Source organism: Phascolarctos cinereus, unplaced genomic scaffold (assembly GCF_003287225.1).
Source record: "Phascolarctos cinereus isolate Bilbo 61053 unplaced genomic scaffold, phaCin_HiC Scaffold_4;HRSCAF=312, whole genome shotgun sequence".
NCBI lineage: Eukaryota > Metazoa > Chordata > Mammalia > Diprotodontia > Phascolarctidae > Phascolarctos > Phascolarctos cinereus.
Genome location: NW_027555847.1, coordinates 492,253,410 through 492,270,056, shown reverse-complemented (window position 1 = coordinate 492,270,056; position 16,647 = coordinate 492,253,410). Strand labels below are relative to the sequence as shown.

At 37.2% G+C, this 16,647-nt stretch overlaps 1 protein-coding gene across 1 annotated transcript in view; it reads left to right on the top strand.

Moving 5' to 3' along the window:
- DSG3 (desmoglein 3) overlaps nt 1-16,647 on the top strand; it is a 50,685-nt gene that overhangs the window by 30,248 nt on the left and 3,790 nt on the right. Inside the window, exons 9-15 of the mRNA XM_020992561.2 lie at nt 1,070-1,341; nt 6,639-6,778; nt 7,468-7,695; nt 9,637-9,909; nt 10,874-11,013; nt 11,336-11,399; nt 13,637-13,860. Of these exons, the coding sequence (XP_020848220.1) occupies nt 1,070-1,341; nt 6,639-6,778; nt 7,468-7,695; nt 9,637-9,909; nt 10,874-11,013; nt 11,336-11,399; nt 13,637-13,860 (1,341 nt within the window). The remainder of the gene's footprint in view (nt 1-1,069; nt 1,342-6,638; nt 6,779-7,467; nt 7,696-9,636; nt 9,910-10,873; nt 11,014-11,335; nt 11,400-13,636; nt 13,861-16,647) is intronic.

Genomic DNA, 16,647 nt, shown 5'->3' with positions numbered 1-16,647 from the left:
TTTGCATTGTCAGATTCACAGTATTCTCAGAACCATAGAATACTAGAGCTAGAAGTGACCTAATCTGGCCTAGCCACCTAATTTTATAGGTGAGAGTAGGGCTGACTTACCCAAGATTGCCTAGCTAGGAAGTCATAAAACTAGACGACAATCCAGATTTTTTCACTTCAAGTTTAGTTTTCTTTGGGGAAGGCACTTTGTTAACCTTATGGTGCTATGTAAATATGAATTATTATCCTTACTTTTTGCATTTGTACATAAACATGAGCAAAAATAAGAAGGTATGATGAGAATTTTCAGGCTTATAAGGCTAGACAGCTTCTCCGAAGTCAATCAGACAAATTCCTATATTGCTAGGGTACCTGATAGTGTTTTCCAGGAATGGTAAATGGTCTTTCCTTAGGCTGCTGAATAAATGCCCACTTGTCCTCCATCCACCATGAGGATCATCTCATGCTTATCACATCTAAGAAATTCTGAAAGTCAAGACAGAGGAATTGCATGTATATATATATATATATCTGTGTGTGTGTGTAATGTATATGTATATGTGTATGCATATATGTGTGTGTATGTATATGTGTGTGTGTGTGTATGCAATTCCTCTCTCTCTCTCTTTCTCCATATTTATATATAGCCAGTAAGGAATCTGTGAATACTGGAAGGATACTTGCATAGCCTAAGAAGATACCTATTCTCCAAATACCATATATTAGACTTGGGTTTGAGGAATTTAGGAACAAATAAATCCCCCTCTCTGAACTGTGAAACAATCTCTTCATTTGGGTTGATACGCAAAGGACATGGATCCATAGCATATGACTACAGAGAAGTCTGATTCCCTTTCTATACCTGTATTGCCAAGAGGAAATAGCATAGGACATTGAATCATAAGACATGGTTTCAAGTCATGCCTTCTAACACTTAGTGTGTGACCACAGGCATATTCTTTTTCATATCTCTGAGTTCCTGCATCTGAAAGATAAGAATAAAAATAAACAAAAATTTAAAGTTGTCTATCTTAAAGGATTAGATATCATTAACACTTCTCTTTTTTTAAACATTTCAGGCTCTGGACTATGAACAATTTCAAACTATGCAACTTGCTATAACTGTTAAAAACAAAGCTCCATTTCACCACTCAGTTATCTCTCAATATAGAATTCAGTCAATTCCCATCACAGTTCAGGTTATAAATGTAAAAGAAGGGATTGCATTCCATCCTACTTCAAAGACTTTTACAGTACAGAAAGGCATAAGTTACAAAAAATTAATCAATTATGTTCTTGGAACATACCCAGCCATTGATGAAGATACTAGCAAACCTGCATCATTTGTCAGGTAAGACTAACTTTCATGTTAATGTTTGTTATTCCTTTAAACTATCTCAGTTTAATGCAATATCACAGATGAACGCAGGCCAAGATTTTCAAAATAATCTATTTTGCATTTAGGATCTTTCACAAATGTGGGGCATGGAAATTGTATTCATAAAACCTGACATACTCTCACATCTTATAGCTTAATAATAAGTAGGAAATGATATTATTTTCTTTCAACAAGTATAAAAGTTGTCTGAAGTTCTTATTTCCCCATAATTTTAAAGTATTTCATAAAGTAAGAAATATAATAAATAAAAACATAGCATAGCATTTACCCAATTATCTGACTGGATAAAACTTCTAATTAATAGAGGTTCAACTGTGATTTTTTTTAATGCCGACAAAAAAATTTTAAATAATCATTGGCAACTTGGAAAACACATTTAAATACTTCAGTCTTAATGAATAACCTTTTTCAATACAAATTTAATTTATATCCAAAATACACGTTTAAAAATTTTAAATTAGCTACAAATTCCAAATTGAATATTTGTAATTAAGTAACTTTCAGAAAAGGCATATAAGACCATAAGATCATAGATCTTCTAGAACTTGAAGGGACCTTGAAGGTCATGTGGGCCAACAGAAAAGGAAGTCACATCAGCTTTTAAAGTTTTTGAATGGGTTAACATTAACAAGACCTACATTTTATGCAAAAATAAATAAATAAAAACACTTTTAAGATGTTTGCACCATTTTAACAATTAACCATGTTTTCTATAAACTTTATCAATCCAAAAAAAAAAAGTCATAGACTGAGTTCTTAAGGCACATGGAATGACCAGAGTGGGGTAGGATTAATCAAGGGAAGCTTTCTGGAGGAGATGAGCTTTACTCAAGGTGTTGATGAGAGGATATAGATTGGTGAAAGGAGTGGAGAAGACATTCCTAGAACAGGAAAGGGCATATGTGATAAAGTGAAAGCAAGTCATTTAGGGAACAGACTAGATTAGTTCTTCTGGAGTAGGGTCTAGACAGATATTCCTCTGGAATCAGGAAGCAGAAAAAGAGGGGGAGAGAGGGATAGTAAATAATGAACATTGAGAGTCAGGAGAAGTTATTAGATTTTACTATAAAGGTTATGTGGAATCACTCTACCTTGTTGAGTTTGTGTCATGATGGAAATGGTATTGTATAGCATGAATTAAAAATTTAAAGCCCTCTGAACTTAGAATCAGAAGACCTAAGCTCAAGTCCCTTAGCTTTGACACTTACTAGTAGTATGACTGAGGACAGTCATCTAGTTATTTGAACCTCAGCATTTTTATCTTTAGGGCAGATAAAAGATATTTATTTGACTTATCTCTCAAGGTTGCTATAGTAAAAGCAATGTGATGCAACGGAAAGCTCACTGCATTTAGGGTCAGAGAGCCTGGCTTCAGCCTAGGCATCTGGGTGATAGAACAAGGAAGTCCAGAGTCAGAAAAACCAGAGTTAAAATTAATTCTCAGACACTTACTAGCTGTGTGGCCCTGAGCAAGCCACTTAACCTCTGTCTGCCTCAGTTTCCTTAACTATACATGGGATAATACTAGCATCTACCTCCCAGGGTTGTGGTGAGGATCAAATGAGATGATATTGGTAAAGCTCTTAGCACAGAGTCTGAACATAGTATACTTGCTTCCTTCCCTCATATCAGTCCCAGATCAGCCACTTACAACCTCTGTGACCTTTGGCAAGACATTTGAGCAAGCCACTTATCTCTGAATCTCATTTAACTCCAGTCCCAGGAATGGACTAAAATGACCTGTAAGGTCCCTTCCAGCTCTAAATTTCTGACTCTCTGTGAAACGAAATAATTAAATAAAGCAGCACTATATAAGCTGATAGTAACATTAATAAAGAGAGGAGTAGATAGAGAGATAGAACAGGTATTCCTTATGATCCTCCTTATGAATCAAATAAATTCTGCATTCAATATTCATCCCACATCTCTGCCCCTTCCTGACAATTATCTAATATTAGTCCTCCTCTCAACCACCTAGAAAAGCCCTTTAATTGTTTACAATACAGATATTTAAAGATATTAACATCAATTTTACTTCTTTGTGGTACAGGATTTAGTGCTTTGACCCATATGTTTTCCTTTTGTTTATGACAAAACAGACAATAAAAGGGAGATTTTTTTCAATTAATCAACAATATTGATTAATTTTTAATTAACATTACTATACCTACTATGTGCTAGGCAGTATGCTAATACAAAAAAGGAAATAATTCTTATTCTCAAAGAGATTATTTTCCACTGAGACAGACGTGTGTTAGTACATATATAGAAAGATATGTAGATATATACCCACACACATACAGAATAAATACAAAATCAATATAAAGTAGTTTATGTATATGCATACATATAAATATGCAGATACATACATATACATAATATATGCAAAATTAATACAAGGTAGTTAAATATCATAATTCAGTAGGACAGGGCACTAATAGTTGGGAATTGGAACAGGTTTCATTTAGAAGGTGATGTTTGAGCTGGAAAGATTCTGAGGCAAAGTTGGAAGGGCGTATGTTTTAGGATCTTTCACAAATGTAGCGCATGGAAATATGTATATATAAAACCTAATATGCTATCATATCTTACATCTTAATAATAAGTAGGAAATTATATTATTTTCTTTCAACAAGTGTAAAAGTTGTCACTTTTAGTCACTGCTAAGGCATAAAAAGGACAGCTAGGTAGTACAGTGGATAGAGTACTGGACCTGGAGTCATGAAGATCTAAGCTCAAATCCAGTCTCAGACACTTACTATCTGCATGACCCTGGACAAGTCACTTAATGTCTATTTGCCTCACTTCCTCATCTGTAAAATGGGGGACACACTGGAGAAGGAAATAGCCTATCTCTGCTAAGAAACCCCATGGGCAAGTCCAAGGGGTCACAACTGAATAACTGAACAACAACAAAGGTAAAGAAATAGCAGATGGGGTGCCATATGTAAAGAACAGAGCTATTTTGGCTGGATTACAAAGTGCAGGAAGTGGAATAATGTCTAATGAAATCAGTTGGGCCTGGATGTGAAAGGTTTTAAAAGCTAAACAGAGGAGTTTAGGTTTTCTCCTAGTGTCAACAGTTAACTCCTTGAGCTAATTGAGGAGGGAAATGACATGGTTAGAAAAATCACTTTGATAGCTTTGTAGATAGTGGGTTAGAATAAGCAGAGACTCACATCAGGAAGACCAATTAGGAGAACCTTATAATAGTCTAGACAAAAGATGATGAGGGTCTGAATGTGTTGGGTATGAGAAGAGAGAAGTCTGGTGTTAAAGATATTGTGGAGGTAGAGACAGCAATATTTGGCAACTGATCAGATATGTGAGATGAAGGAGAGTAAGAAGTCAAGGCTCACACTGAGGTTATGAATATAGGACACTGGAAAAAGGAGATGCCCTTAACAAAAACAGAGAAGTCTGGAAAGAGTGGGTTTGGAAGAAAAGATGGCAAATTCTGTTTTGGAGTGTTAAGGGTGAAATTTCTGCTGGTCATCCAGTTTGAAATGATCGACAGGCAATTTGTGATTCAGGACTGAAGATCAGGAAAAAAAACTGGAGCTAGACAGATGTATGAATCATCTTCATAGAGATGATAACTAAACCCATGGGAACTGATGATGTAAGAGAGACAGGCAGAGGAAGGAGTAGAGAGACAGAGAAAAGAAGGGTAGAGAGAGAAAGAAACACAGAGAGGAGACAGAGAGAGGAAAGATGGAGAGAATAGACAGAGAAGAGAAACAGATAAAGAGTAGACAGAGACAGAGAGAAAGAGAAAGAAAACAGAGAGTAAAGACAAAGAGAGAGACAGAGATAAAGAAGGAGAGGGAGAGGGAGAAAGAGAGAGAAAAGGAGGAGGGAAGAGAAACAGAGAGAGACAGAGAAACCAAGAGACTATGAGAGTCAAGAGAAAGAAGAGAAGAGAGAAAAAGAGACAGAGGGAGAGAGAGAGAGAGAGAGAGAGAGAGAGAGAGAGAGAGAGAGAGAGAGAGAGAGAGAGAGAGAGATGGAGAGGTGGGAAGAAGGGAGAAAGGCAGAAGAGCAGAGTATAGAGAGAAGAGAAGAGGGCCCTAGACAGAGTCTTGGGGTGATACAGATGAGTACCCAACAAAGGAGGGGTCAAATAAGTAGGAGGATGTTAGCAGGAGAGATTAGCGTCAAAAGAACTTAAAAGAGTATACTGAGAAGGAAAAGGATTGTCAAGGTTATCAAATGTAGCAGATAGGTGGAGAAGGAGTAGGATTGAAAGAAGGCCCTCAGATTTGACAGTTAAGAGATCATGGGCAACTTTGGAGAGGGCAGTTTCAATTGAGTGATGAGGTCAGAAGCCAGATTGTAAAGAGGTGAGGAGTGAGTAAAAGGAGAGGAAGTAGAGACAAGTGGAGGAATATTATTTTTAGCTGTTTGTCTAAAAAGGGAAGGGAAATATAGTAAAATAACTTGAAGAGATGAAAGGATCTAGTGAAGATTTTTTCCCCCCAGGATGAGGGATTGAAGGCAGTAAAGAGGGAACCTATAGATTATGAAAGGTTCAAAATGAGAGAAAAGAGGGGTGACTGAGGCAGTAATCAATCTTCATAAAAATTACAGTAACCTTTGATAAAAGATCTTGCATAGAACTAATTAATGACTTAAATTGTTTCATTTTGGAAATGTTTCATCAAAACCAACTTTTCTTTTTAGAAGCCAATGTTATATCTATAATTACACCATGAAACAAAATGATTGCTTTCTAAAATCATTTTACTTTTTCCAATGTGGATGTGGGCAAGGTCATCACATCCCTCAACAAACCCACCTTTAAGTTATGTGGCTGATTACTATTCCAATTATAATTCATTGACATAAAGAAGAAAACCAGGAAGTCAGGCCATGGTAGACATTTAAGGATTATGAAACTATATTTCTCAAATAATTGATAATATTATTTTGTTTGAGTTCAATTTTCTTTTCTCTAGGGTTCAGATTGTTGTTTATCATTATTATAACAAATAAGGTCTCTTTTTTTTTGTTCTTTCCATTTATATCACTGTAGTCATTACACATTATTATTTTCCTGGCTTTGCTAACTTTACTCTGTTTCCATTCAAATCTTTCCATGCTTCTCTGGAATCTTCATATTTCTGTTACTTTTCTCAAATGTTAATGTTACATAGTCAATGTGAAACTACAGTTTTCAACTGAGAATATGTAGCATTTTATAATTGCGAGAATCCTCAAGGGTTGTTTTTTTTTTCTGTCAAAAACAGATATGCAATGGGACGTAACGATGGCAGTTATTTAGTCATTGATTCAAAAACTGCTCAGATTAAATTTGTTAAAAACCTTGATCGAGATTCAACGTTCATAGTCAATAAAACATTAACAGCTGAGATTCTGGCAATAGATGGTAAGCAAAAAAAAATTTAATTATTTTTCAAAATAGCAATATACTTTACTTAAAATGAAAGATTCAGAAAACCAGACCAGCAAAGGCTTTGGTTCCCAAAGTGTGTTAAATAAACAAATGATGTTTCCTTTTCACATTTGTTTCAAATACTATGATACAAGGTTTTGGAGGAAAAAAAAACTGTCATAAAAATAAAAGGTGGAGTCCATTTTCCTAGGCTACACTATTGTGAACATGTGACTGTTTTTTAAGAGTATTCTATTTGCAGTAAGCGTATCAGAGACATCCTTCATGAAAGCAGCATGATACTGTGAAAAGAGTAGTGGCTTTAGAATCAGAGAACCTGGTTTAAAAGCAAGCGTAGGAAGATATATACCACCTATGTGAATTTGAACAAGTGGCTTAACCTCTCTGGGGCTCAGTTTTCTCATCTGTAAAATGAAGGTCTCTTCCAGCTCTAAATCAATAATCCTATGATCCTTGCTTCAAAAAAATGATAAAATAATATACAACATGGTTTAGTCATATGAGCTGCCCAGCTGGGAGAATATAAAAAATCAGTCTGATTTAGAAGGTTGAAGTATTTTACAATTTTAGTATTTGCTAGTAAAACTTCTCATGGTCAGTAGACATGCCTTTGCATTTTCTGCCTTTTACTTTTCTTTAACTCCACAATATTATTGTTACAGATAACACAGGGAAGACATCAACAGGCACCATAACTGTTAGAGTGCCTGATTTCAATGAAAATTGTCCTACAGTTTTCACTGACAAGCAAACAGTTTGTCGTACATCTGCATCAGTTATTGTCACAGCTAGGCCTCTGCCAAACCAGCCAGACACTAGACCCTTCACATTTTCCCTAGTCGAACAGCCTCAGGAAACCCCAGCCACGTGGAGCATTACAACAATAAATGGTAAGATGAATTTTCTTCTTTTAATTTTTTTCATTAACAAGCATTTCATTTCTCTCCTTCCCACCTCTCCACCCCAAATGAAATGAAAAGAAAAATCCAACCCTTATAACAATTAGTCATAGTCAAACAAAACAAATGACCGTGTTGGGCTGTCTGAAAATGTGCATCTCATTCTGAATCTTGAATCCATCACCACTCTGTCAAGAGGAAGTTAGTGTGGATCATTAGTGGTGTTATCAAATGGTGGTTGGTCATCGCACTGATGAGAGTTCTTAAATTTTTCAAGGTTGCCTTTACAATGTTATCATTATCATATCAATTATTCTCCTGCTTCTGTTCACTCTATCAATTCATGTGTCTTCCCAGGTTTCCCTGAAATTGTCTCCTTTGTTATTTCTTATGGCAAAATAATATTCGATTAAATTCATATACCGTAATTTGTTCAGCCAATTGGTGAGTGTTCCCTCACCATCTGGTTTCCAGATCTTTACTGCCCCAAAAAGAATTACTATAAACAGAAAATGAATTGTCCATTCACAAATATAAACATGTTTCTTGCTCATTTCCAGATCATTGGCAAGAGCTCATTTAGTAGACCATTTCCAGGAAACCCCTTAAAGATCAAATATGACCATTCCACTGCCTGAATGGGAGATAGCTTATCTTGTTAATGCAATGTTCTCATCATATCACTTCTGTAGTTTAAAAAAAGAAAAATTAAAGACAAAAACCTTCACTGGCTCCCCATTGCCAGCCAAATAAAATCTGGTGATTTGATTTATGCGAACCTAGCCATGTGTCTTTTCCAGACTGTATAACAGAAGCAACCAGAATGTAATACCATTTCTTACACGTACTAATCTCTTTCATTCTTTGTTGATGTTGATGTCCTGCTCTATGACTGCCTCTCTCTATGCTTTCCCTGGTGATGTCATCCACTCATGTGGCTCCTCTTGCGCCATCTACACACCCCAACCTCTCCTTACATCTCAAGATATGTGCTGGATATATCTACCTACCTGTAATGTTGGCATATCAAATCCAATAGGTCCAAAACTTCTTCCCTAAATTGAACCTTCCCCCTAACTTTTCTGTTTCTCTTGATCATGCCACCCCCCTCCCGGTTACCTAGGCTCATAACCATGAAGCCATCTTCTACTCTATCCCTTCTACCACCCCTTATATCTAATCAATTGCCAAGTCTTATCAATTAGTCCTCCCTTCACAATATCCCTCTCACCCATTCCCTGCTTTTGGCTCCTAACAGGAATGCCTTACTACGTACCTTATCTTTTTTTCACCTGGATTACTACATAATCCTCCTAACTGCTTTTCCCAGCTCTAGTCTCTCCTCCTTCCAATCCCTTTTTCCATACTACTGGTCAAGTAATATTCCTGCCTTACACCCACACATACAAAAATATTTACAGTAGCTCTTTTTGTGGTGGCAAAGAATTGGAAATTGAGGAGATGCCCATCCATTGGGGAATGGCTGAACAAGCTGTGGTATACGAACATAATGGGTCACTATTGTTCCATAAGAAATGATGAGCAAAAAAAAAAAAGAAGATGAAGAAAAAGAAGAAATGACTAGCAGGCAGATTTCAGAAAAACCTGGAAACATTTGCATGAACTGATACTGAGTGAAGTGAGCAAAACCAAGAAGGATGAGCCTTCTGAATTAAGTTTAGACAGTTTTTAGTCTAGCCTGTCACAGGGCAAGAATGCTAAGCCTTTCTAACTCTGTAGGACCCACAATACTTGGCATGTCACTGGTACAGCCTTGTACATCAAGGGTTAGCTCTATACCCCAATGAGGTAGGAGAGGAGGACTTTACTAGTGGAACAGCTACTTTGGCTTCCTTGAATATTATCATAAGAAGACAATTTTAAATGTGTAACAACAATCATTATCTCTTATTGCTTTTTTTTCCTCTGTAGATACCTCTGCAAATCTGAGAGCCCAGAAAGCACTATCTTCTGGAACACATCCACTTTCTCTCATAGTTACAGACAGGGAAGGTATAAGTTGTGAAATACCAGAGACTCTGGAATTACGAGCCTGTGACTGTGATGAGAACCAAGCGTGTTTTAATAGGGTTCCCTCCCCGAGTGTCAAACCTGATGACACTAACAGGCAGACAGGGACACCATCAGTACGCCTTGGTCCTGCTGGCATTGGTCTGCTCCTTCTTGGCCTGTTGATGTTGCTGTGTAAGTATTACATTCCATTATTCTACTCTAGTTCTAACATGGAAATTTAATTGAGTATCTCCAAGCTTGCAAAATGGAGGAGCTCATTTTGAAAACTTCTGAACGCAACATTTTTGTATAGAATGCTTTTCCCCATAGTGTTACCTACATGCAGGAGCTGACTGTTGTAACTAGCTTGCACATAAAACATATCTATCAATAAAGAAAAAATCAAATGCTTATTTCAGTAGGAAGAACCATGACCATTTTCCAACATAAGTACTCACTGGGGGAAATGGTCTCAGGAGAATTTGAAGGTGTGGCTTGTCATTTGACAATAATGTTTTATCTTTTCACCTCAAAGCAAATGATGTAGTTTACCCATGTAGGCAACAACACAAATTATTTAGCTCATGGTATAGCAAACAGAACAGTGGATTTGGAGTCCAGAAAACCTGGATTCAAATCCTGCTTTAGATACTCACTAGTTGTGACACACTGGGGAGAAAAAAATCACATAAGCACTCAGCCTCAGTTTCCTTTTCTGTAAAATGAGATTCATAATACTTACTATGACAATGCTAGGCAGCTAAGTCATGTGATACACAGACAGCTGGGCCTGGAGTCAGGAAGACTTGAGTTCAAATTATACCTCAGACATTTGAAGCTGGGTAAGGCATTTAACCTCAATTTGCCTTAGTTTCTCACCAGTAAAATGAGGATAATAACAGTATCTGCCTCGTAGGGTTCTTACGAAGATCAAACAAAATATTTGTAAAGTGTTTAGCAAAATGTAAGGTACTATATATTATTATGAGCTAACTACTTGTTTAGTGAATTAGTTATTATTAGCTAGGAACAAATGAGATTACGCATACAAAGTGCTACACAATGTCGCTATTATAGCTCTCACTGGCTTCTTTTGGATGTTCAGCTATAATTTTCAATTAACTCAAATGACCAATTTTTTTTCCCTTTCTTGTAGTGGCCCCCCTTCTGCTACTATTTTGTGACTGTGGAGCAGGAGGTCTGGGTGGGGTTGGATCTGGATTTGTTCCTGTGCCAGATGGGTCAGAAGGAACAATTCACCAATGGGGAATAGAAGGTGCCCAGCCACAAGATAAGGTATGTATTTACTTTGTAAAATATTCACTTAGATGTCAAAGAGAAAACCAGATTTGGTTTGAGGAGGGCAAGAGAAGAAGGAAGTATGGGGAGCAAAATGTAAATGGTTTGGGGCTCTCACCATTAGACCTGAAGCTGTCACTAGGTCTCATAGGGTTTTCTGTTCTTGAGTGAAAAAATAAGAGAAATTATTACTCCCATAAAAACATATTCCATGTATTTCCATCATTTGTAGAATGTTATTTATATATGTATATATATATAATTATAGAATCATAGCAATTCATTTTAAAATAATCATTTTTCTGATGGTGATTTGTAGGAAATCACAAATATTTGTGTGCCTCCAATAACAGCCAATGGAACTGAATTCATGGAAAATTCTGGTAAGTGAATATTTACACATTTTTTTTCCTAGACAGTAAATTTGCATTATGTGAGTTGGTTTACACAACTATGTGCTCTATTGCCCTTTCCCATTATATTTCTCACTGTTATCTAAAAATGAGAGGCAGCATGTTGTAGTGGATAGAAAGCCAGTCTGGGAGACTGGATCTACCCAGTTGTGACACATACTAGCTGTGTAACTATGATCAAGGCACTCAAACTTCTCAGCACCCTACTAGGCCATTCCCTAAGACCACAAACTACCAAATAAGTCCTCCTGGATTCCATTAGTATCTCAAACTCAACATGTCTAAAATATAACTCATCATCTTCACCAACTCCCCAAGTAAAACCTGCCTCTCTTCTTAACTTTCCTATTTCTGTCAAAGATACCACTATCCATCAAGTCACCCAGTTTGCAAATTTGGAGTAAATCCTGACTCTTTGCTCTCCTTCTGTCCCCATATCTAAATGAGTTGCCAAATATTGTCTCTACCCGGCAGTGTGCTGGTAAATTTTTAATGCATACTTTAAGTTTAAACTGCATTACTAACATTTCCCCCTTCACTTTCTTAAGTCTAGATAACCAACAAAAAATAAAGCAAGCCCTGATATTGATGCGTTTGCTGATTTCTGACTTGTAAATGCTCATATTGAAAATTTAACAATCAGCTCCCATGAGCTGGATCAAGCTTACTCTATCACACCACTGCTGTTACCTCTATTTCATCTCTCTCTCTCTCTCTCTCTCTCTCTCTCTCTCTCTCTCTCTCTCTCTCTCTCTCTCTCTCTCTCTCTCTCTCTCTCTCTGTCTCTCTCTCTCTCTCTCTTTCTCTCCCTTCCCTCTCTCCCCTACTTATAGGACTATCACTCTACTTCAGATTGTCATTAACTCTTCTATAGACTTCCATGGACTATTGCAATGGCCTCTACCTATCTCCCCTCTTTCCTTTCACCAATCCATCCTCCAAAAAGTTGCCAAATGACTATTCCTACAGTACATGTCTGACTGTTCTACTCAGAAACCCTGATACTTCAGTCGTTCCCTATTGCTTCTTTGATAAACTATAAATTCTCTATTTGAAACTTAAAGTCCTTTCAGATTGACTCCAGCCAACCTTTCAAGACATGTCCCACATCACTGCTTTTCATGCAGTCCACATTCCAACCAATTGACCTACTTGCTATTTCCCAGACACAGCATTCCTTTTCCCACCTCCATGTATTTGCACAGGCTGTGCCCCCTATGCCTGGAATGTTTTCTATCATTATCTTTATGCTTTGGAATTCCTACCCCACTTCAAGTGTCAACTGAAGCGCTACATGAGGCCTCTCCTGAATTTCCTAGTTATTAATACAACTAGGAGCCCCTCCCAAAAAAAAGTATATTTATTTTGTAGTTATTTTGCATTTGCTTATCCTATGTATATGGTTACCCCACCCTACTTCAGGTAAAATATAAGCTTGTTGAGAATAAGGACTGTATCATTTTTTGTCTTTGTATCCCCAGCTCTTAGCACTGTCCTACGTACATAGATGAGGCAGCATGGTACAGTGGAAAGAACACTGGTTCTGGAATGAGAGGATTGGGGTTCAAATCCTGCCTGTATGACCCTAGGCAAATTTCTCTGTGATCCTAAATCTCAGCTTCCTCATCTGTAAAATGAAGGGGTTGAACCAGATGGCTACTAATGTCCTTTCTACCACCAGATCTATGATCTGAAGTTAATCAAGGAGTTAATCAAGTAGGCAGTTAATCAATGCCACATTCCCACCATTTCCATGCCATGCTGGAACTCAAGTATCTACTACCCTTCCTCCCTGCCTACCTTTCTAATGTTTCTTTATGTGTTTTCTTCCCCCTATTAAAATGTAAGGTCTTTGAATATCCTGAAATGAGGAATTGATCTGAATCAGTGGAAGAAATGACCATACCAGGAGTTCTCCAGATTAACAAATTCACAGGTCCAGACCAAAATTATCTTTTAAAACAATTTTTAATATTCAGCTATAGTTTCCAATTAATTTTAATTTCTTCTAGAGTTTTTTTCCTAGTGCCCCACTTCAGCTTCTGACAAATAGCAATAGAATATGCTTATCCTCTTTTAATACAGAATTGCATTTTCTCTCCCACTGTGGATTTACTTCCTGAATAATAACCCCAGCAACCAAAGTCAAACAGCAAAGGGTGATAATCCATCAACATCACTGAACATAATTTTTCCTTCATTTTTAGAAGTTTGCACAAATGCCTATGCAGCAGAGACGGTCGTAGAAGGAACTTCCGGCATAGAATTAACGACCAGACTTAGAGCAGCTTCAGGGTCAGGAGGAACCACAGGCCTGGGAGGGGCTGGGTACTCAGGAACAATGAGGACAAGACATTCCACTGGAGGCACCATTAAGGAATATCCTGAAGGAGCCATCAATATGACTTTCCTGGACACCTATTTCTCTCAGGTAATTGGGTCAAAATTTTTGTAGCTATGGGATAAGAGATCACATTGAAAGTCTTTTCTTTGGGTCCTAATCTGCTTTTGTAATGAGCTTTACCAAAAGCTCAAATCTCAAAACATGTTTTTAAAATGTGTTTGTATCTAAATTAACTAAGATACTAAAGTGTTAATAATGCTGGGGCATGGTTCCTAATGAGGTCAGTGTTTCAGGTTCAGTCCCATGTGGACCAAGAGAGTTTCATGGAAAAACCCAGCTCTGATTGGTGAGCTTTCACCTAATCCTGCCCAAAACCAGACCTCCGTGCCACTTTCCTGCCATTGCCACAGTGTGCTGAAACACAGGAACCTACTCCCCACCCTTTCTCATGTTCCTTTATGTGTTTTCTTCCCCCCTTAAAAAGTAAGGTCCTTGAGAACAGATACTATTTCGCCAGCTTGTATTTGTATCCCCGGCACTTAAAAAGTACCTGCCACATAGTAAATGCTTAATTAGTGCTCTATCATTAGAAAAATCATTGTACTCTGTTAATGTTTTCATTAATATACCAGAGAGATAAATGAAATTCAGTGCCCTCTTACTAAGGATTACTGCCCTAAATAGATTCCTATAACTAAAGAGCCTGATTTCCTTATATTTGGAGAGGTGTGTCAGTTCAGGTATATATGATTGTATAGACTATAAATAAACTCAAATCTTCTTGTTGGTTTTGGAGTCAGATGACCTAGGTTCAAATCTTATCTCTGACACTACGTGTGTCACTTTGGGCAAGTCATCTCACATCCACCAGCCTCAGTTTCCTTATCTGTACTATGAGAGGGTTGGAATAGTAGTCATCTCTAAGGTCCCTTCTAGCTCTAGATTCGTGATCCTATGATCTTGCTCTGAACCACCTACTGAATATAAACAGTGCCTTCATGAGGTAGGAAATTTTGCTCTGTATCAATATCAACCCCCAGTCTCATAATTAGAGCCATAGAAATATACAGTTAGAAGGAGTCTTAGAGATCAGCTAGGTCAAGAAAGAATGCTCTCTACTATCCTTGACAATGAAAAAGGACTGGATTGAAAGCCAAGAGACCTAGGTTCTAGTCCTGATGTTACCATTAACTTACTGTGTGACTCTGAAAACTCATTTAGCCTCTTTTGGTCGAATTTCTTGTCCTAATATCTCTAAATGGTCTAAAACTGTACAAGTGTGATTCTGGTACTTAGTCCTGCAATAACTTCTCCTTGAATACTTCTAGTGATAAGAAAAGAGCTCACTAACAAAGCAGAATGCTGCATTTAGGAATAAACATAATTGTTAGAAAGTTTATTCTTTTATCCTATAACTTCTACCCATTGGTTCTTCTTCTACCTTCTAGTATTACACAAGATGTCTATCCTCTCTTTCATAAGGTGACTTTACAAATACTTGAATACAGCTGGCTTATCCTTTCTAAGTGTTTTCTTTTCCAAACGGAATATTCTCAGTAGACTGAATCATACCTCATAATGATATAGTCTTGAGGCTTCTCACTATTCTAGTCATCATTCTCAAGATGTCTGCTAGTTTGTGAGTGCCTTTTCTAAAATATGGCAGCCAGGACTGAACACAGTACTCCAAAGGTGGGCCAACTATCCCAGAGTGCAAAACAACCCTAGCCTCCCTAGGGCTGGACTCGGGGTTTCTGTTGAGGCAGCTAAGATGGCATTAGATCTTCGGGCTGCCCTGTCACACTGTTAATTCAGATGGACAAGAAAAACAAAAACAAAAACAAAACCTACTTACTTCTAATATACTGTCTCTTTCAAAACCTGACTTCCAACAGTAAAAAAAGAGATTTTAAAAAAAAACACAAGCTATGTGAAATCTAGTGACTTCAGTGTTCCCACATAACAGCAGTGGGTAGCTGGTATTAGGCTTAATAAGTCCTAGAAACCTCTCAGTCACATGTCAACTACATAATCCATGAAGACAATACATTGGTTAATTATCCATGCCAGATCTACATATGGCTGGTTTTTAATCCCTCAATAGGGAGTCACCAACTACCACAATGTTTTTCTTCCTCTTGGTTTCTGTAACACATTTCCCAGCACCTGTTATCTGTGAATCTTCATTAGTACATGCTTTTACTAGAGATGGTCTACATTTGCATTTCACTGGGAGGGTTTCATAATTGTTATATAACTTCAGCAATTCAGATTTTCTTCTCTTTTCCTTTCTCTGCTATACTGTTTTCTTCAAATTACAAGATTCTTGACATTAGTATCAATAGCATCCATCTCATCAATTTCTCTCATTGGCTTCCTTAATAGAGCCATTGTCTCTCCTATACGTGAAAATTGTATCTTCTCTAATACATTAGAACAAAAAGAGATGTTTCTTAGGCTACTCATCTTGCACTCAAACTGGAAGTACAGCTTGCATTTCATCAACACATCATTCGTGAGTGCTTCTGGAAAGAAGAGAAAGGTAGCACACCTTTTGATCACTAGAATAATGCCTTTGGTTTCTGTACTTCTTGAAGGTCCAGCAATTTATGGCTCCCCTTGGAAATCCTCTTTTAAAAGTGCAAGAAGTCCACAGTCATTTCTTAAGAAATGGACTATTCCTTTCAGACAATTGGGTTGTTGGAACACAGAGCTTCACATAAAGTGTACTCTATGGAAAACTATCTGGAAGAGGGTTTTTGTTATTGTTTGGAGGGGTTGTTTGTTTTTTACTAAGACCCTTCTACTAAAGAAAATTTACCTTGACATAGGTGAGCACTCAGAGGCTAGTCATTACATTTTTGTTAAGATATA